Source organism: Salvelinus namaycush, unplaced genomic scaffold (assembly GCF_016432855.1).
Source record: "Salvelinus namaycush isolate Seneca unplaced genomic scaffold, SaNama_1.0 Scaffold2769, whole genome shotgun sequence".
In the NCBI taxonomy this organism is placed as follows: domain Eukaryota; kingdom Metazoa; phylum Chordata; class Actinopteri; order Salmoniformes; family Salmonidae; genus Salvelinus; species Salvelinus namaycush.
In genome coordinates this window covers 11,457-33,344 of record NW_024059640.1, presented here as the reverse complement: position 1 = coordinate 33,344, position 21,888 = coordinate 11,457, and the positions used below count along the sequence as shown (strand labels likewise).

Below are 21,888 nucleotides of genomic sequence, written 5' to 3'. Positions count from 1 at the left end.
TGGTGATTTACTGTGTTCTACCTCAGACATGATGTACTAGGACATGGTGATTTACTGTGTTCTACCTCAGACATGATGTACTAGGACATGGTGATTTACTATGTTCTACCTCAGACATGATGTACTAGGACATGGTGATTTACTGTGTTCTACCTCAGACATTATGTACTAGGACATGGTGATTTACTATGTTCTACCTCAGACATGATGTACTAGGACATGGTGATTTACTGTGTTCTACCTCAGACCTGATGTACTAGGACATGGTGATTTACTATGTTCTACCTCAGACATGATGTACTAGGACATGGTGATTTACTATGTTCTACCTCAGACATGATGTACTAGGACATGGTGATTTACTATGTTCTACCTCAGACCTGATGTACTAGGACATGGTGATTTACTATGTTCTACCTCAGACATTATGTAATAGGACATGGTGATTTACTATGTTCTACCTCAGACATGATGTACTAGGACATGGTGATTTACTATGTTCTACCTCAGACCTGATGTACTAGGACATGGTGATTTACTATGTTCTACCTCAGACATGATGTACTAGGACATGGTGATTTACTGTGTTCTACCTCAGACATGATGTACTAGGACATGGTGATTTACTATGTTCTACCTCAGACATGATGTACTAGGACATGGTGATTTACTGTGTTCTACCTCAGACATGATGTACGAGGACATGGTGATTTACTGTGTTCTACCTCAGACATGATGTACTAGGACATGGTGATTTACTATGTTCTACCTCAGACATGATGTACTAGGACATGGTGATTTACTATGTTCTACCTCAGACATGATGTACTAGGACATGGTGATTTACTGTGTTCTACCTCAGACATGATGTACTAGGACATGGTGATTTACTGTGTTCTACCTCAGACCTGATGTACTAGGACATGGTGATTTACTATGTTCTACCTCAGACATGATGTACTAGGACATGGTGATTTACTGTGTTCTACCTCAGACATGATGTAATAGGACATGGTGATTTACTGTGTTCTACCTCAGACATGATGTACTAGGACATGGTGATTTACTGTGTTCTACCTCAGACATGATGTACTAGGACATGGTGATTTACTATGTTCTACCTCAGACCTGATGTACTAGGACATGGTGATTTACTATGTTCTACCTCAGACATGATGTAATAGGACATGGTGATTTACTGTGTTCTACCTCAGACATGATGTACTAGGACATGGTGATTTACTATGTTCTACCTCAGACATGATGTACTAGGACATGGTGATTTACTATGTTCTACCTCAGACCTGATGTACTAGGACATGGTGATTTACTGTGTTCTACCTCAGACATGATGTACTAGGACATGGTGATTTACTATGTTCTACCTCAGACATGATGTACTAGGACATGGTGATTTACTGTGTTCTACCTCAGACATGATGTACTAGGACATGGTGATTTACTATGTTCTACCTCAGACCTGATGTACTAGGACATGGTGATTTACTGTGTTCTACCTCAGACATGATGTACTAGGACATGGTGATTTACTATGTTCTACCTCAGACCTGATGTACTAGGACATGGTGATTTACTATGTTCTACCTCAGACATGATGTAATAGGACATGGTGATTTACTGTGTTCTACCTCAGACATGATGTACTAGGACATGGTGATTTACTATGTTCTACCTCAGACATGATGTACTAGGACATGGTGATTTACTATGTTCTACCTCAGACCTGATGTACTAGGACATGGTGATTTACTATGTTCTACCTCAGACATGATGTACTAGGACATGGTGATTTACTATGTTCTACCTCAGACATGATGTACTAGGACATGGTGATTTACTATGTTCTACCTCAGACATGATGTACTAGGACATGGTGATTTACTGTGTTCTACCTCAGACATGATGTACTAGGACATGGTGATTTACTATGTTCTACCTCAGACATGATGTACTAGGACATGGTGATTTACTGTGTTCTACCTCAGACATGATGTACTAGGACATGGTGATTTACTATGTTCTACCTCAGACATTATGTAATAGGACATGGTGATTTACTATGTTCTACCTCAGACATTATGTACTTGGACATGGTGATTTACTGTGTTCTACCTCAGACATGATGTACTAGGACATGGTGATTTACTATGTTCTACCTCAGACATTATGTAATAGGACATGGTGATTTACTATGTTCTACCTCAGACATGATGTACTAGGACATGGTGATTTACTGTGTTCTACCTCAGACATGATGTACTAGGACATGGTGATTTACTGTGTTCTACCTCAATATTATTAGACATTTACCAGTACATTTACCAAACTTAATGTCATGTACCTTTTACATACAAGATAAGAACGCAGACATAAACATGACATTAAATCAAATTGTATTGGTCACATTAGCCGATGTTATTGCAGGTGTAGCGAAATGCTTGTGTTTCTAGCTCCAATAGCGCAGTAATATCTAACAATACACACAAACCTAAAAGTAAAAGAATGGAATTAAGGAATATATAAATATTAGGACGAGCAATGTCGGAGTGGCGTAGACTAAAATACAGTAGAATAGAATACAGTATATACATATGAGATGAGTAAAGCAAAAATATGTAAACATTTGAACAACATACCGGTCCGTCTAAAATCCTTGTGTTATTTTCTAAAGTCAGACTGTCTCTGTGTGTTTCCAGGATGGTGGTCTCCTCATCAACAACCCCACAGCGTTGGCCATCCATGAGTGTAAGCTGCTGTGGCCCAACACCCCAGTGCAGTGTGTGGTCTCCCTGGGTACGGGTCGCTATGAGACCGTCAACAAGAACAACACCACCTCCACCAGTCTCAAAGCCAAGATCACCAACGTCATCAGCAGTGCCACCGACACAGAGGGTGGGTCACCAGAGGACCATGGACTGTGTGGTGTAGTTGGTGTGTGTGTGTGGTGTAGTTGGTGTGTGTGGTGTACTGTGTGTGTGTAGTTGGTGTGTGTGTGGTGTACTGTGTGTGGTGTAGTTGGTGTGTGTGTGGTGTAGTTGGTGTGTAGTTGGTGTGTGTGTGGTGTACTGTGCGTGTGTAGTTGGTGTGTGTGTGGTGTACTGTGCGTGTGTAGTTGGTGTGTGTGTGGTGTACTGTGCGTGTGTAGTTGGTGTGTGTGTGGTGTAGTTGGTGTGTGTGTGGTGTACTGTGTGTGTGTAGTTGGTGTGTGTGTGGTGTACTGTGTGTGGTGTACTGTGTGTGTGTGTGGTGTACTGTGTGTGTGTAGTTGGTGTGTGTGTGGTGTACTGTGTGTGGTGTAGTTGGTGTGTGTGTGGTGTAGTTGGTGTGTGTGTGGTGTAGTTGGTGTGTGTGTGGTGTACTGTGCGTGTGTAGTTGGTGTGTGTGTGGTGTACTGTGCGTGTGTAGTTGGTGTGTGTGTGGTGTACTGTGTGTGTGTAGTTGGTGTGTGTGTGTGGTGTACTGTGCGTGTGTAGTTGGTGTGTGTGTTGTATACTGTGCGTGTGTAGTTGGTGTGTGTGTGGTGTACTGTGTGTGTGTAGTTGGTGTGTGTGTAGTGTAGTTGGTGTGGTGTGGTGTACTGTGTGTGTGTAGTTGGTGTGTGTGTAGTGTAGTTGGTGTGTGTGTGGTGTACTGTGTGTGTGTAGTTGGTGTGTGTGTGGTGTAGTTGGTGTGGTGTGGTGTACTGTGCGTGTGTAGTTGGTGTGTGTGTAGTGTAGTTGGTGTGTGTGTGGTGTACTGTGTGTGTGTAGTTGGTGTGTGTGTGGTGTAGTTGGTGTGGTGTACTGTGCGTGTGTAGTTGGTGTGTGTAGTTGGTGTGTGTGTGGTGTAGTTGGTGTGTGTGTGTGGTGTACTGTGGGTGTGTAGTTGGTGTGTGTGTGGTGTACTGTGTGTGGTGTAGTTGGTGTGTGTGTGGTGTACTGTGGGTGTGTAGTTGGTGTGTGTGTGGTGTACTGTGCGTGTGTAGTTGGTGTGTGTGTGGTGTACTGTGTGTGGTGTAGTTGGTGTGTGTGTGGTGTACTGTGTGTGTGTGTAGTTGGTGTGTGTGTGGTGTACTGTGTGTGTGTGTAGTTGGTGTGTGTGTGGTGTACTGTGTGTGTGTGTAGTTGGTGTGTGTGTGGTGTACTGTGCGTGTGTAGTTGGTGTGTGTGTGGTGTACTGTGCGTGTGTAGTTGGTGTGTGTGTGGCGTACTGTGCGTGTGTAGTTGGTGTGTGTGTGGTGTACTGTGCGTGTGTAGTTGGTGTGTGTGTGGTGTACTGTGCGTGTGTAGTTGGTGTGTGTGTGGTGTACTGTGTGTGTGTAGTTGGTGTGTGTGTGGCGTACTGTGCGTGTGTAGTTGGTGTGTGTGTGGCGTACTGTGCGTGTGTAGTTGGTGTGTGTGTGGTGTACTGTGCGTGTGTAGTTGGTGTGTGTGTGGTGTACTGTGCGTGTGTAGTTGGTGTGTGTGTGGTGTAGTTGGTGTGTGTGTGTGGTGTACTGTGTGTGTGTAGTTGGTGTGTGTGTGGTGTACTGTGCGTGGTGTAGTTGGTGTGTGTGTGGTGTACTGTGCGTGGTGTAGTTGGTGTGTGTGTGGTGTACTGTGCGTGTGTAGTTGGTGTGTGTGTGGTGTACTGTGCGTGTGTAGTTGGTGTGTGTGTGGTGTACTGTGCGTGTGTAGTTGGTGTGTGTGTGTGGTGTACTGTGCGTGTGTAGTTGGTGTGTGTGTGGTGTACTGTGCGTGTGTAGTTGGTGTGTGTGTGTGGTGTACTGTGGGTGTGTAGTTGGTGTGTGTGTGTGTGGTGTACTGTGGGTGTGTAGTTGGTGTGTGTGTGTGGTGTACTGTGCGTGTGTGTGTGGTGTACTGTGCGTGTGTAGTTGGTGTGTGTGTGGTGTACTGTGCGTGTGTAGTTGGTGTGTGTGTGTGTGGTGTACTGTGCGTGTGTAGTTGGTGTGTGTGTGGCGTACTGTGCGTGTGTAGTTGGTGTGTGTGTGGTGTACTGTGCGTGTGTAGTTGGTGTGTGTGTGGTGTACTGTGCGTGTGTAGTTGGTGTGTGTGTGGTGTACTGTGCGTGTGTAGTTGGTGTGTGTGTGGTGTACTGTGCGTGTGTAGTTGGTGTGTGTGCGTGTGTAGTTGGTGTGTGTGTGGTGTACTGTGTGTGTGTAGTTGGTGTGTGTGTGGTGTACTGTGCGTGTGTAGTTGGTGTGTGTGTGGTGTACTGTGCGTGTGTAGTTGGTGTGTGTGTGGTGTACTGTGCGTGTGTAGTTGGTGTGTGTGTGGTGTACTGTGTGTGTGTAGTTGGTGTGTGTGTGGTGTAGTTGGTGTGTGTGTGGTGTACTGTGCGTGTGTAGTTGGTGTGTGTGTGGTGTACTGTGCGTGTGTAGTTGGTGTGTGTGTGGTGTACTGTGCGTGTGTAGTTGGTGTGTGTGGTGTACTGTGCGTGTGTAGTTGGTGTGTGTGGTGTAGTTGGTGTGTGTGTGGTGTACTGTGCGTGTGTAGTTGGTGTGTGTGTGGTGTACTGTGTGTGGTGTAGTTGGTGTGTGTGTGGTGTACTGTGGGTGTGTAGTTGGTGTACTGTGTGTGGTGTAGTTGGTGTGTGTGTGGTGTACTGTGCGTGTGTGTGTGTAGTTGGTGTGTGTGTGGTGTAGTTGGTGTGTGTGTGGTGTACTGTGTGTGTGTAATTGGTGTGTGTGTGGTGTACTGTGCGTGGGTAGTTGGTGTGTGTGTGGTGTACTGTGCGTGTGTAGTTGGTGTGTGTGTGTGTGTAGTTGGTGTGTGTGTGCCACTGTCCACATCTGTCATTTGACAGGGATGAAACCACATTAGGTTATTTATAACATCAGATTAAAGGCTGTCAGTCAGCCAGCCAGTCAGTCAGCCAGCCAGCCAGCCAGCCAGCCAGCCAGCCAGCCAGTCAGTCAGAGACATGTGCTTCACTAAAACAGACACTGCATGTAGTCTCTTGTAGGTGGTTGGATGTTAATTGTTTTCTGTGAATCACATTAAGTGACTCATTCGCTGCATGTAGTCCCTGCTAGGTGGTTGGAAGACCATCATCTCCCCAGTACTCCACCTCTCCGATTCCTCTCATTCATCATCTCCCCAGTACTCCACCTCTCCGATTCCTCTCATTCATCATCTCCCCAGTACTCCACCTCTCTCTGATTCCTCTCATTCATCATCTCCCCAGTACTCCACCTTTCTGATTCCTCTCATTCATCATCTCCCCAGTACTCCACCTTTCTGATTCCTCTCATTCATCATCTCCCCAGTACTCCTCCTCTCTCTGATTCCTCTCATTCATCATCTCCCCAGTACTCCACCTTTCTGATTCCTCTCATTCATCATCTCCCCAGTACTCCACCTCTCTGATTCCTCTCATTCATCATCTCCCCAGTACTCCACCTCTCTGATTCCTCTCATTCATCATCTCCCCAGTACTCCACCTTTCTGATTCCTCTCATTCATCATCTCCCCAGTACTCCTCCTCTCTGATTCCTCTCATTCATCATCTCCCCAGTACTCCACCTCTCTCTGATTCCTCTCATTCATCATCTCCCCAGTACTCCACCTCTCTGATTCCTCTCATTCATCATCTCCCCAGTACTCCACCTTTCTGATTCCTCTCATTCATCATCTCCCCAGTACTCCACCTCTCTGATTCCTCTCATTCATCATCTCCCCAGTACTCCACCTCTCTGATTCCTCTCATTCATCATCTCCCCAGTACTCCACCTCTCTCTGATTCCTCTCATTCATCATCTCCCCAGTACTCCACCTCTCTGATTCCTCTCATTCATCATCTCCCCAGTACTCCACCTCTCTGATTCCTCTCATTCATCATCTCCCCAGTACTCCACCTCTCTCTGATTCCTCTCATTCATCATCTCCCCAGTACTCCACCTTTCTGATTCCTCTCATTCATCATCTCCCCAGTACTCCACCTCTCTGATTCCTCTCATTCATCATCTCCCCAGTACTCCACCTCTCTGATTCCTCTCATTCATCATCTCCCCAGTACTCTTCCTCTCTCTGATTCCTCTCATTCATCATCTCCCCAGTACTCCACCTCTCTGATTCCTCTCATTCATCATCTCCCCAGTACTCCACCTCTCTGATTCCTCTCATTCATCATCTCCCCAGTACTCCACCTTTCTGATTCCTCTCATTCATCATCTCCCCAGTACTCCACCTTTCTGATTCCTCTCATTCATCATCTCCCCAGTACTCCACCTCTCTGATTCCTCTCATTCATCATCTCCCCAGTACTCCACCTTTCTGATTCCTCTCATTCATCATCTCCCCAGTACTCCACCTTTCTGATTCCTCTCATTCATCATCTCCCCAGTACTCCACCTCTCTGATTCCTCTCATTCATCATCTCCCCAGTACTCCACCTCTCTGATTCCTCTCATTCATCATCTCCCCAGTACTCCACCTCTCTGATTCCTCTCATTCATCATCTCCCCAGTACTCCACCTCTCTGATTCCTCTCATTCATCATCTCCCCAGTACTCCTCCTCTCTCTGATTCCTCTCATTCATCATCTCCCCAGTACTCCTCCTCTCTCTGATTCCTCTCATTCATCATCTCCCCAGTACTCCTCCTCTCTCTGATTCCTCTCATTCATCATCTCCCCAGTACTCCTCCTCTCTGATTCCTCTCATTCATCATCTCCCCAGTACTCCACCTCTCTCTGATTCCTCTCATTCATCATCTCTCCAGTACTCCACCTCTCTCTGATTCCTCTCATTCATCATCTCCCCAGTACTCCTCCTCTCTCTGATTCCTCTCATTCATCATCTCCCCAGTACTCCACCTCTCTGATTCCTCTCATTCATCATCTCCCCAGTACTCCACCTCTCTGATTCCTCTCATTCATCATCTCCCCAGTACTCCACCTCTCTGATTCCTCTCATTCATCATCTCCCCAGTACTCCTCCTCTCTGATTCCTACATGTGTAGATGGTTCAGTGTGAGTGATGTTTAGTCACAGTGTGTGCGGGTGATGAGTGATGTTTAGTCACAGTGTGTGCGGGTGATGAGTGATGTTTAGTCACAGTGTGTGCGGGTGATGAGTGATGTTTAGTCACAGTGTGTGCGGGTGATGAGTGATGTTTAGTCACAGTGTGTGCGGGTGATGAGTGATGTTTAGTCACAGTGTGTGCGGGTGATGAGTGATGTTTAGTCACAGTGTGTGCGGGTGATGAGTGATGTTTAGTCACAGTGTGTGCGGGTGATGAGTGATGTTTAGTCACAGTGTGTGCGGGTGATGAGTGATGTTTAGTCACAGTGTGTGCGGGTGATGAGTGATGTTTAGTCACAGTGTGTGCGGGTGATGAGTGATGTTTAGTCACAGTGTGTGCGGGTGATGAGTGATGTTTAGTCACAGTGTGTGCGGGTGATGAGTGATGTTTAGTCACAGTGTGTGCGGGTGATGAGTGATGTTTAGTCACAGTGTGTGCGGGTGATGGCACTATGAACAACTTGATGGATCTCTATAAAGTAGGAAGTCATAATAAACCAGTCACATACGGACTAGCTTTGTCTCCCTCATCAGAAGTCCACATCATGCTCTCTCCTTCTCCCAGACAGCTGCTTCCTCTAAACTAGCTACACTAACATGATAGCTATCAAGATATAAAATGATTTAACTGTACTCCAGCAACATGACCAAACCTCTCTCACCTCTTCTCTCCCCGTCAGAGGTCCACATCATGCTGGACGCCCTCCTTCCACCCAACACCTACTTCCGTTTCAACCCCTACATGAGCGAGGACATCCCATTGGACGAGAGCCGCCCGGAGAGGCTGACCTTCCTGCAGGAGGAAGGAACTCGCTACCTGGAGAGGAACGAAGCCAAGCTGAACAAGGCAGCGTCGGTGCTGGCTCTGGAGAAGAGCGCCATCCAGAGGCTGGCTGAATGGTGCAAACTGAAGGCCGACATGTACGAGGGCTTGCCCTTCATCTCCAAACTGTAGGGGACGTCTAGAGGTGAAAGGTCAGACAGGCTGAGACTAATTTAGACTGATTATGAAGATAATATAGGAGCTGTAAAGGTCTGACATGTACGAGGGCCCTTCATCTCCAAACTGTAGGAAGTGACCTGCAGAGGTTAAAGTTCAAAAGGCACTGCAGGCGGTAACTGCTGAGAAACTAATTTAGACTTGAAAATAAACATGTGCTTTGATATGACTCCATCAGTGGAGGCTGGTGGGAGGAGCTATAGGAGGAAAGACTCATTGTAATGGTTGGAATGGAATAAATGGAACCGAGTTAAACGTGGCTTCCATATGTTTGATACCGTTCCATTTTGTCATTCCAGCCATTACAATGAGCCTGTCCTCCTATAGCTTCTCCCACCAGCCTCCTCTGGACTCCATATCTGCTTGATGTAGATCATGTGATATGACTGCGGTCCATTAGAATTTCTGCTGCTCAGGCAGGATGTTGTTTGACCTGTGAGAGGTGGTACAGAAGGATCTGTTGTTTTCTCTGAAAGGGGTTTGGCTGGTAGGGCTGAAGGAATCAACCTTTTGACTGGTCCTAAATAAAGCACCACTGTGATGAGAGCACATAGGCCGTGTTTACACAGGCAGCCCAATTCTAATATTTTTCCCCCCTAAAAATCAGATCTTTTGCCAATAATTGGGCTAAATATCTGAATTTGGCTGCCTGTGTAAACAGCCATAATGGTGTGAATGGTAGACAGGCATAGCCATTTACTGTTTTGATTTAAGAGTGCAGGTTTTGCAGGGAAGGTGTTTTTGACAACTACCGACATGTACTGGTATGTCAGATATTCAGGGTCTGTTATTAGCAACTCATTCCATTGTAATTACTGTAAATACGGATGTTGTAAGTAACTGACATTGGTGTCACCTCATTTAAATGCTTCAAACTTGAACTAGGCATGTAAAGTAGAATGGTATAAAACATGTAATTATGCCTTTTTTCACAGATGAATGAAATCATGCACTTTGTAAATTGTCACATTGTTCTTAAGAGCTCTGTAAGGGATCAGATGTAAATGGTTTGATATGTGATTTTGAATCATATTTAATTGCAGAGTTCATGGTATTAGCTTTATAATGAGCTTGTACCACCTTTCTCCTGCAGCGGCCCTGTAGGTGTGTAAGAATGAAAATGTGTCATTGAAACCGGTTTCTGTTGTTGTGTCGTCTATTGAAGCTGTGTCTCATAACTACACTACATACATGATCATATAATCTGATCTGATGTCTATTGAAGCTGTGTCTCATAACTACACTACATACATGATCATATAATCTGATCTGATGTCTATTGAAGCTGTGTCTCATAACTACACTACATACATGATCATATAATCTGATCTGATGTCTATTGAAGCTGTGTCTCATAACTACACTACATACATGATCATATCATCTGATCTGATGTCTATTGAAGCTGTGTCTCATAACTACACTATATACATGATCATATCATCTGATCTGATGTCTATTGAAGCTGTGTCTCATAACTACACTATATACATGATCATATCATCTGATCTGATGTCTATTGAAGCTGTGTCTCATAACTACACTACATACATGATCATATCATCTGATCTGATGTCTATTGAAGCTGTGTCTCATAACTACACTACATACATGATCATATCATCTGATCTGATGTCTATTGAAGCTGTGTCTCATAACTACACTATATACATGATCATATAATCTGATCTGATGTCTATTGAAGCTGTGTCTCATAACTACACTACATACATGATCATATCATCTGATCTGATGTCTATTGAAGCTGTGTCTCATAACTACACTATATACATGATCATATAATCTGATCTGATGTCTATTGAAGCTGTGTCTCATAACTACACTACATACATGATCATATCATCTGATCTGATGTCTATTGAAGCTGTGTCTCATAACTACACTACATACATGATCATATCATCTGATCTGATGTCTATTGAAGCTGTGTCTCATAACTACACTACATACATGATCATATAATCTGATCTGATGTCTATTGAAGCTGTGTCTCATAACTACACTACATACATGATCATATCATCTGATCTGATGTCTATTGAAGCTGTGTCTCATAACTACACTATATACATGATCATATAATCTGATCTGATGTCTATTGAAGCTGTGTCTCATAACTACACTACATACATGATCATATAATCTGATCTGATGTCTATTGAAGCTGTGTCTCATAACTACACTATATACATGATCATATAATCTGATCTGATGTCTATTGAAGCTGTGTCTCATAACTACACTACATACATGATCATATAATCTGATCTGATGTCTATTGAAGCTGTGTCTCATAACTACACTACATACATGATCATATCATCTGATCTGATGTCTATTGAAGCTGTGTCTCATAACTACACTACATACATGATCATATAATCTGATCTGATGTCTATTGAAGCTGTGTCTCATAACTACACTACATACATGATCATATCATCTGATCTGATGTCTATTGAAGCTGTGTCTCATAACTACACTACATACATGATCATATCATCTGATCTGATGTCTATTGAAGCTGTGTCTCATAACTACACTACATACATGATCATATAATCTGATCTGATGTCTATTGAAGCTGTGTCTCATAACTACACTACATACATGATCATATAATCTGATCTGATGTCTATTGAAGCTTAAAGATGAAGTGATAGTCTACGACAACCTTAAACCACACACACACACCACACACACCACACACACACACACACACACACACGCACACACACACACACACACACGCACACCACACACCACACACCACACACACACACACACACACACACACACACGCACACGCACACGCACACGCACACCACACACCACACACCACACACACACGCACACACACACACGCACACACGCACACACGCACGCACACACACACACGCACACACACACGCACACACACACGCACACCGCACACCACACACGCACACCGCACACCACACACCACACACACACACACAGGTCTATAATAGAGGTGTCATGGAAGAATGTGGAGTGTCCTCTGTGATTAATTGTTTTTTCCAATTGCAGAATTGATTTGTTACGTTGTTTCATTCAGAGAACTGACCTTCCATGGCGACACTCCTCCCATTCAAATGAGAATCACCCCAATCAACCCTACCCACATAACACAGCGGTATATGGTTGTCTCTCAAATGGCACCCTATACCCTATTTAGTGCACTACTTTTGACCTGGTTCTATAAGTCTCTGGTCAAAAGTAGTGCACTATATAGGCAATAGGGTTCCATTTGCATAGCAGTATGTCAGAGGACACATTATAGCCTCATAGAAGAACAATTGAAATGGTCCCCAGAACCAAACACATGAGGAATCAGTTGTAATTGATAGAAGAATATTATTTTAGATGGTTGTGATCCCAGCTTGGTGTGACGTTTGAACCCTAACATGACACTGTGGTTGGAGGTTGGAATTGCGCGCAAGGCTTTCAACCCCAATCCTCACTTCTTGGATTGTGTCTGATTTGCATGTGCAGTGAATTATTCATCCTCTATTATATGATAGTTTTAACAGTGATAGATTTAAACTTTCTATAAAACCCTATTGTTGGGTTGGGGGGGGGAGTGACTGAGATTGCATGTGTTCCCTAACCCCAACCATGACCCTATTGTTGGATTGAGGGGGAGTGACTGAGATTACATGTGTTCCCTAACCCCAACCATGACCCTATTGTTGGATTGGGGGGGAGTGACTGAGATTACATGTGTTCCCTAACCCCAACCATGACCCTATTGTTGGATTGAGGGGATAGTGACTGAGATTGCATGTGTTCCCTAACCCCAACCATGACCCTATTGTTGGATTGGGGGGGAGTGACTGAGATTGCATGTGTTCCCTAACCCCAACCATGACCCTATTGTTGGATTGAGGGGGAGTGACTGAGATTACATGTGTTCCCTAACCCCAACCATGACCCTATTGTTGGATTGAGGGGGAGTGACTGAGATTACATGTGTTCCCTAACCCCAACCATGACCCTATTGTTGGGTTGGGGGGGAGTGACTGAGATTGCATGTGTTCCCTAACCCCAACCATGACCCTATTGTTGGATTGGGGGGTAGTGACTGAGATTGCATGTGTTCCCTAACCCCAACCATGACCCTATTGTTGGGTTGGGGGGGAGTGACTGAGATTACATGTGTTCCCTAACCCCAACCATGACCCTATTGTTGGGTTGGGGGGGAGTGACTGAGATTGCATGTGTTCCCTAACCCCAACCATGACCCTATTGTTGGATTGAGGGGGAGTGACTGAGATTACATGTGTTCCCTAACCCCAACCATGACCCTATTGTTGGATTGAGGGGGAGTGACTGAGATTGCATGTGTTCCCTAACCCCAACCATGACCCTATTGTTGGATTGAGGGTGAGTGACTGAGATTACATGTGTTCCCTAACCCCAACCATGACCCTATTGTTGGATTGAGGGGGAGTGACTGAGATTGCATGTGTTCCCTAACCCCAACCATGACCCTATTGTTGGATTGAGGGGGAGTGACTGAGATTACATGTGTTCCCTAACCCCAACCATGACCCTATTGTTGGGTTGGGGGGGAGTGACTGAGATTGCATGTGTTCCCTAACCCCAACCATGACCCTATTGTTGGATTGAGGGTGAGTGACTGAGATTACATGTGTTCCCTAACCCCAACCATGACCCTATTGTTGGATTGAGGGGGAGTGACTGAGATTGCATGTGTTCCCTAACCCCAACCATGACCCTATTGTTGGGTTGGGGGGGAGTGACTGAGATTGCATGTGTTCCCTAACCCCAACCATGACCCTATTGTTGGATTGAGGGTGAGTGACTGAGATTACATGTGTTCCCTAACCCCAACCATGACCCTATTGTTGGATTGAGGGTGAGTGACTGAGATTACATGTGTTCCCTAACCCCAACCATGACCCTATTGTTGGGTTGGGGGGGAGTGACTGAGATTGCATGTGTTCCCTAACCCCAACCATGACCCTATTGTTGGATTGAGGGGGAGTGACTGAGATTACATGTGTTCCCTAACCCCAACCATGACCCTATTGTTGGATTGGGGGGTAGTGACTGAGATTACATGTGTTCCCTAACCCCAACCATGACCCTATTGTTGGATTGGGGGGGAGTGACTGAGATTGCATGTGTTCCCTAACCCCAACCATGACCCTATTGTTGGATTGAGGGGGAGTGACTGAGATTGCATGTGTTCCCTAACCCCAACCATGACCCTATTGTTGGATTGGGGGGTAGTGACTGAGATTACATGTGTTCCCTAACCCCAACCATGACCCTATTGTTGGATTGAGGGGGAGTGACTGAGATTACATGTGTTCCCTAACCCCAACCATGACCCTATTGTTGGGTTGGGGGGGAGTGACTGAGATTGCATGTGTTCCCTAACCCCAACCATGACCCTATTGTTGGATTGAGGGGGAGTGACTGAGATTACATGTGTTCCCTAACCCCAACCATGACCCTATTGTTGGATTGGGGGGGAGTGACTGAGATTGCATGTGTTCCCTAACCCCAACCATGACCCTATTGTTGGATTGAGGGGGAGTGACTGAGATTACATGTGTTCCCTAACCCCAACCATGACCCTATTGTTGGATTGAGGGGGAGTGACTGAGATTACATGTGTTCCCTAACCCCAACCATGACCCTATTGTTGGGTTGGGGGGGAGTGACTGAGATTGCATGTGTTCCCTAACCCCAACCATGACCCTATTGTTGGATTGGGGGGTAGTGACTGAGATTGCATGTGTTCCCTAACCCCAACCATGACCCTATTGTTGGGTTGGGGGGGAGTGACTGAGATTACATGTGTTCCCTAACCCCAACCATGACCCTATTGTTGGATTGAGGGGGAGTGACTGAGATTACATGTGTTCCCTAACCCCAACCATGACCCTATTGTTGGATTGAGGGGGAGTGACTGAGATTGCATGTGTTCCCTAACCCCAACCATGACCCTATTGTTGGATTGAGGGGGAGTGACTGAGATTGCATGTGTTCCCTAACCCCAACCATGACCCTATTGTTGGATTGAGGGGGAGTGACTGAGATTGCATGTGTTCCCTAACCCCAACCATGACCCTATTGTTGGGTTGGGGGGGAGTGACTGAGATTGCATGTGTTCCCTAACCCCAACCATGACCCTATTGTTGGATTGGGGGGTAGTGACTGAGATTGCATGTGTTAGGGTATGGATAGAGGCTTAGGGGTTGCACAAATTTCGATTCTGTATTTACACTTGATGATCCCATTAGAAATGTATTTTTGAAGGGAGATCTGTCTGTCTAATTCTGGAGGAGCACGCCAAGAGCAACCTACTACAACACACCAGACAGATACCGTCAGTACACACACTAACACACCAGACAGATACCGTCAGTACACACACACTAACACGCCAGACAGATACCGCCAGTACACACACTAACACACCAGACAGATACTGTCAGTACACACACTAACACACCAGACAGATACCGCCAGTACACACACTAACACGCCAGACAGATACCGTCAGTACACACACTAACACACCAGACAGATACCGCCAGTACACACACTAACACACCAGACAGATACTGTCAGTACACACACTAACACACCAGACAGATACCGCCAGTACACACACTAACACGCCAGACAGATACCGTCAGTACACACACTAACACACCAGACAGATACCGCCAGTACACACACTAACACACCAGACAGATACTGTCAGTACACACACTAACACACCAGACAGATACCGCCAGTACACACACTAACACGCCAGACAGATACCGTCAGTACACACACTAACACACCAGACAGATACCGCCAGTACACACACTAACACACCAGACAGATACTGTCAGTACACACACTAACACACCAGACAGATACCGTCAGTACACACACTAACACACCAGACAGATACCGTCAGTACACACACTAACACACCAGACAGATACCGTCAGTACACACACACTAACACGCCAGACAGATACCGTCAGTACACACACTAACACACCAGACAGATACCGTCAGTACACACACTAACACGCCAGACAGATACCGTCAGTACACACACTAACACACCAGACAGATACCGCCAGTACACACACTAACACACCAGACAGATACCGCCAGTACACACACTAACACACCAGACAGATACCGCCAGTACACACACTAACACACCAGACAGATACCGCCAGTACACACACACTAACACGCCAGACAGATACCGTCAGTACACACACTAACACACCAGACAGATACCGTCAGTACACACACTAACACACCAGACAGATACCGCCAGTACACACACTAACACACCAGACAGATACCGCCAGTACACACACTAACACACCAGACAGATACCGCCAGTACACACACTAACACGCCAGACAGATACCGCCAGTACACACACTAACACACCAGACAGATACCGTCAGTACACACACACTAACACACCAGACAGATACCGTCAGTACACACACACTAACACGCCAGACAGATACCGTCAGTACACACACTAACACACCAGACAGATACCGTCAGTACACACACACTAACACACCAGACAGATACCGCCAGTACACACACACTAACACGCCAGACAGATACCGCCAGTACACACACTAACACACCAGACAGATACCGCCAGTACACACACTAACACACCAGACAGATACCGTCAGTACACACACTAACACACCAGACAGATACCGTCAGTACACACACACTAACACACCAGACAGATACCGCCAGTACACACACTAACACAGACGTCAACAACAGAGCTCTGAGTCTGATAAAGGGCCCAGCAGCAATATTCTCACGTTCATGATGTACATATCTAATGTTGTTCTCTGAGTCTGAACGACGCCTCACTTAGTGACAGGACTATGCCCTACATCTTATGAATGATCTAATGTCCTTCTCTGAGTCTTAGTGACAGGACTATGCCCTACATCTTATGAATGATCTAATGTCCTTCTCTGAGTCTTAGTGACAGGACTATGTCCTACATCTTATGAATGATCTAATGTCCTTCTCTGAGTCTTAGTGACAGGACTATGTCCTACATCTTATGAATGATCTAATGTCCTTCTCTGAGTCTTAGTGACAGGACTATGTCCTACATCTTATGAATGATCTAATGTCCTTCTCTGAGTCTTAGTGACAGGACTATGTCCTACATCTTATGAATGATCTAATGTCCTTCTCTGAGTCTTAGTGACAGGACTATGTCCTACATCTTATGAATGATCTAATGTCCTTCTCTGAGTCTTAGTGACAGGACTATGCCCTACATCTTATGAATGATCTAATGTCCTTCTCTGAGTCTTAGTGACAGGACTATGTCCTACATCTTATGAACTGTTGTCAAGGGTTACACATAAGAACTAGACCTAATGAGGTAATACAGATGAATGTTTCTGCCTTGGCCCCATTCTGACAGTTGTTTCCTGTAATTGGGGGCCAGTGCAAAGGTCAAAGTGTGAAGGTTAACTGACGTCTGTCTCACGTTGTTTAGAAGTCGGAGATGTAACTAATGATTCTGGTCCAGATGGTACCGCTACACCGTCAGGATCCTAATTAATGGACTCATCAGCTGTGAGGAATACTGTGTGTGTTGTCTCCTAATGGTGTTCCCTAGCAACCATCTCTCTCCTCCACAATGTACTGCTGGTGTGCATCGTCGTGTTCTCCACATTCTCCTGATCAGAACTCAATGTGTTATGTAATCTGCTCAGTGTTGTGCACTGTATTGTGTGCCTTTTGTTCTACAGGAACGTTGTAGTCATTTAGCCGACGCTCCAGAGCCACTTACAGTTAGTAAAGTTAGTGCATTCATCTTAAGATGGTCGGTGAGACAACCACATAGACATGGCCTTCTATTCTTACCAATGCGTCTGAATTGGGCAAAATTATACATGTTTGCAGCTTAAATTGAATGGAGGGAGGCTAGAATTGGATTCCAACTGGTATTCATGACCTTTTGGTTTAGTCATCAATATCAGTCTAATTGGTTCTCTAGTTGAAATCAATTATAGTCCTCGGTAGAAAGCAGGATAGAGCGAATGCCACACTTCCTTTCAGTCTTCTAAGACTGGGGCTATTAGGCTACAGGAGACCCTCAGCTCACTGAAACATTTGTGTTTTCACTCTCATGGTCGCCCCTTGTTTTGGGTTTTCTTTATCTTTTGTGTTGTGAGAAGACCGGAGCAGAGCAGTATCAGTATCAGTATCAGAGCAGTATTAGAGCAGTATCAGAGCAGTATCAGTATCAGAGCAGTATCAGTATCAGAGCAGTATCAGTATTAGAGCAGCATCAGAGCAGTATCAGTATCAGAGCAGTATCAGTATCAGAGCAGTATCAGTATTAGAGCAGTATCAGAGCAGTATCAGAGCAGTATCAGAGCAGTATCAATATTAGAGCAGTATCAGTATTAGAGCAGTATCAGTATCAGAGCAGTATCAGTATTAGAGCAGTATCAGTATCAGAGCAGTATCAGTATTAGAGCAGTATCAGAGCAGTATCAGTATCAGAGCAGTATCAGTATTAGAGCAGTATCAGTATTAGAGCAGTATCAGTATCAGAGCAGTATCAGTATCAGAGCAGTATTAGAGCAGTATCAGAGCAGTATCAGTATCAGAGCAGTATCAGTATTAGAGCAGTATCAGTATTAGAGCAGTATCAGAGCAGTATCAGTATCAGAGCAGTATCAGTATCAGAGCAGTATCAGTGTCAGAGCAGTATCAGTATCAGATCAGTATTAGAGCAGTATCAGAGCAGTGTCAGAGCAGTATCAGTATCAGAGCAGTATCAGTATCAGAGCAGTATCAGTATCAGAGCAGTATCAGTATCAGAGCTGTATCAGTATCAGAGCAGTATTAGAGCAGTATCAGTATCAGTATCAGAGCAGTATCAGTATTAGAGCAGTATCAGAGCAGTATCAGAGCTGTATCAGTATCAGAGCAGTATCAGTATCAGAGCAGTATTAGAGCAGTATCAGTATCCGAGCAGTATCAGTATCAGAGCAGTATCAGTATCAGAGCTGTATCAGTATCAGAGCAGTATCAGTATCAGAGCAGTATTAGAGCAGTATCAGTATCAGTATCAGAGCAGTCTCAGAGCAGTATTAGAGCAGTATCAGTATCAGAGCAGTATTAGAGCAGTATCAGAGCAGTATCAGTATCAGAGCAGTATCAGTATTAGAGCAGTATCAGTATTAGAGCAGTATCAGTATCAGAGCAGTATTAGAGCAGTATCAGTATCAGAGCAGTATTAGAGCAGTATCAGTATCAGAGCAGTATCAGTATCAGAGCAGTATCAGATCAGTATTAGAGCAGTATCAGAGCAGTGTCAGAGCAGTATCAGTATCAGAGCAGTATCAGTATCAGTATCAGAGCAGTATCAGTATCAGAGCAGTATCAGTATCAGAGCTGTATCAGTATCAGAGCAGTATTAGAGCAGTATCAGTATCAGTATCAGAGCAGTATCAGTATTAGAGCAGTATCAAAGCAGTATCAGTATCAGAGCTGTATCAGTATCAGTATCAGAGCAGTATTAGAGCAGTATCAGAGCAGTATCAGTATCAGAGCAGTATCAGTATCAGAGCTGTATCAGTATCAGAGCAGTATCAGTATCAGAGCAGTATCAGTATCAGAGCAGTATTAGAGCAGTATCAGTATCAGAGCAGTATCAGTATTAGAGCAGTATCAGTATCAGTATCAGAGCAGTCTCAGAGCAGTATCAGTATCAGAGCAGTATCAGTATCAGAGCAGTATTAGAGCAGTATCAGTATCAGAGCAGTATCAGTATTAGAGCAGTATCAGAGCAGTATCAGTATCAGAGCAGTATCAGAGCAGTATCAGTATCAGATCAGTATCAGTATCAGAGCAGTATCAGTATCAGTATCAGAGCAGTGTCAGTATCAGAGCAGTATCAGTGTCAGAGCAGTATCAGTATTAGAGCAGTATCAGTATCAGAGCAGTATCAGTATCAGAGCAGTATCAGATCAGTATCAGAGCAGTATCAGTATCAGAGCAGTATCAGTATCAGAGCAGTATCAGTATCAGAGCAGTATCAGTATCAGAGCAGTATCAGATCAGTATCAGAGCAGTATCAGTATCAGAGCAGTATCAGTGTCAGAGCAGTATCAGTATTAGAGCAGTATCAGTATCAGAGCAGTATCAGAGCAGTATCAGTATCAGAGCAGTGTCAGAGCAGTATCAGTATCAGAGCAGTATCAGTATCAGAGCAGTATCAGTATTAGAGCAGTATCAGTATCAGAGCAGTATCAGAGCAGTATCAGTATCAGAGCAGTATCAGTATCAGAGCTGTATCAGTATCAGAGCAGTATCAGTATCAGAGCAGTATCAGAGCAGTATCAGAGCAGTATTAGTATCAGTATTAGAGCAGTATCAGAGCAGTATCAGAGCAGTATTAGAGCAGTATCAGAGCAGTATCAGTCGTCTACAAGTGTCATATAGGCCATGCTGTGACCGTGCCCACCCAATGTTACTGCTGCCACTGTAAACAACGTTGCATAACAGAAACAACCACTTACTAACGTTACAAGAAACATCAGGCAAATGATCCAGGAACAGAATGCAGAACCATGTCTGTGTTGACTAACCATGTGATTATCAAACGCTGCATTAGATGATGCTTCAATGGATGCAACTGAATCAGCAAATATGTCCTATAAGGGATGAGCAAGGAAACCATTTAGAAACTGGCCTTGCTGGATGAGGAATCGAAACGTTCCCACAGATTCTCACAGTTTCTTGCATCAGGAGATAATATTTGCCGGAGGGTTCCAGAAGAGGCAAGAAGAGGAGCCCATGTGATAATAATGAAATGAAGCAGAATGAAGATTTTCTTCATGTTCTCTCTCTCACACACACACACACACACACACACACACACACACACACACACACACACACACACACACACACACACACACACACACACACACACACACACACACACACACACACACACACACACACACACACAGTAAGTATGTATGAAAATAGACATGTCAAAAATACACCGTGCTGTGTCTCTGGCTGCAATGCCACACTGTAAAACAACATCTGTCAGGGCTGTCATGCCACCACGTTGTGAAGGAGTGACTGAAGTTCTCTCACATGGCCGTTGCCCTCGGCGACAGAGCAGTGCCTGGTCATAACACACGCTCTCTGAGTGACACACACACGTTCACCTTTTACAGTTCACTTCCTGGAATATACTGAAGCACCAGGTCAAGGCCTTCGACTCCCAGCTGACTCACCCCCCCATCCCTGGACCACTATGTCACTAAGCTAAGGACCCTGGGACTGAACACCCTGGGACTAAACACCTCCCTCTGCAACTGGATCCTGGACTTCCTGACGGGGCGCCCCCAGGTGGTAAGGGTAGGTAACAACACATCCGCCATGCTGATCCTACAGGAAAAGGAGGACTGAGCACGCCCCCATTCTCATCGTCAAGGCTGTAGTGGAGCAGGTTGAGAGCTTCAACTTCCTCGGTGTCCACATCACCAACAAACTAACATGGTCCAAACACACCAAGACAGTCGTGAAGAGGGCACGACAAAGCCTCTTCCCCCTCGGGAGACTGGATAGATTTGGCATGGGTCCTCAGATCCTCAAAAGCTTCTACAGCTGCACCATCGAGAGCATCCTGACTGGTTGCATCACTGCCTGGTATGGCAACTGCTCGACCTCCGACCGCAAGGGATTACAGAGGGTAGTGGGTACGGCCCAGTACATCACTGGGGCCAAGCTTCCTGCCATCC

At 45.1% G+C, this 21,888-nt stretch overlaps 1 protein-coding gene across 1 annotated transcript; it reads left to right on the top strand.

The window, feature by feature from the left end:
* Positions 1-2,692: 2,692 nt before the first annotated feature.
* On the top strand, positions 2,693-10,160 carry LOC120039518 (calcium-independent phospholipase A2-gamma-like; the record flags this gene model as incomplete). The annotated part of the gene is made up of 2 exons (XM_038984926.1): positions 2,693-2,913; positions 8,703-10,160. Coding segments are annotated over 2 exons (496 nt in total), but the record flags the coding sequence as incomplete, so codon positions are not given.
* Positions 10,161-21,888: the final 11,728 nt, after the last annotated feature.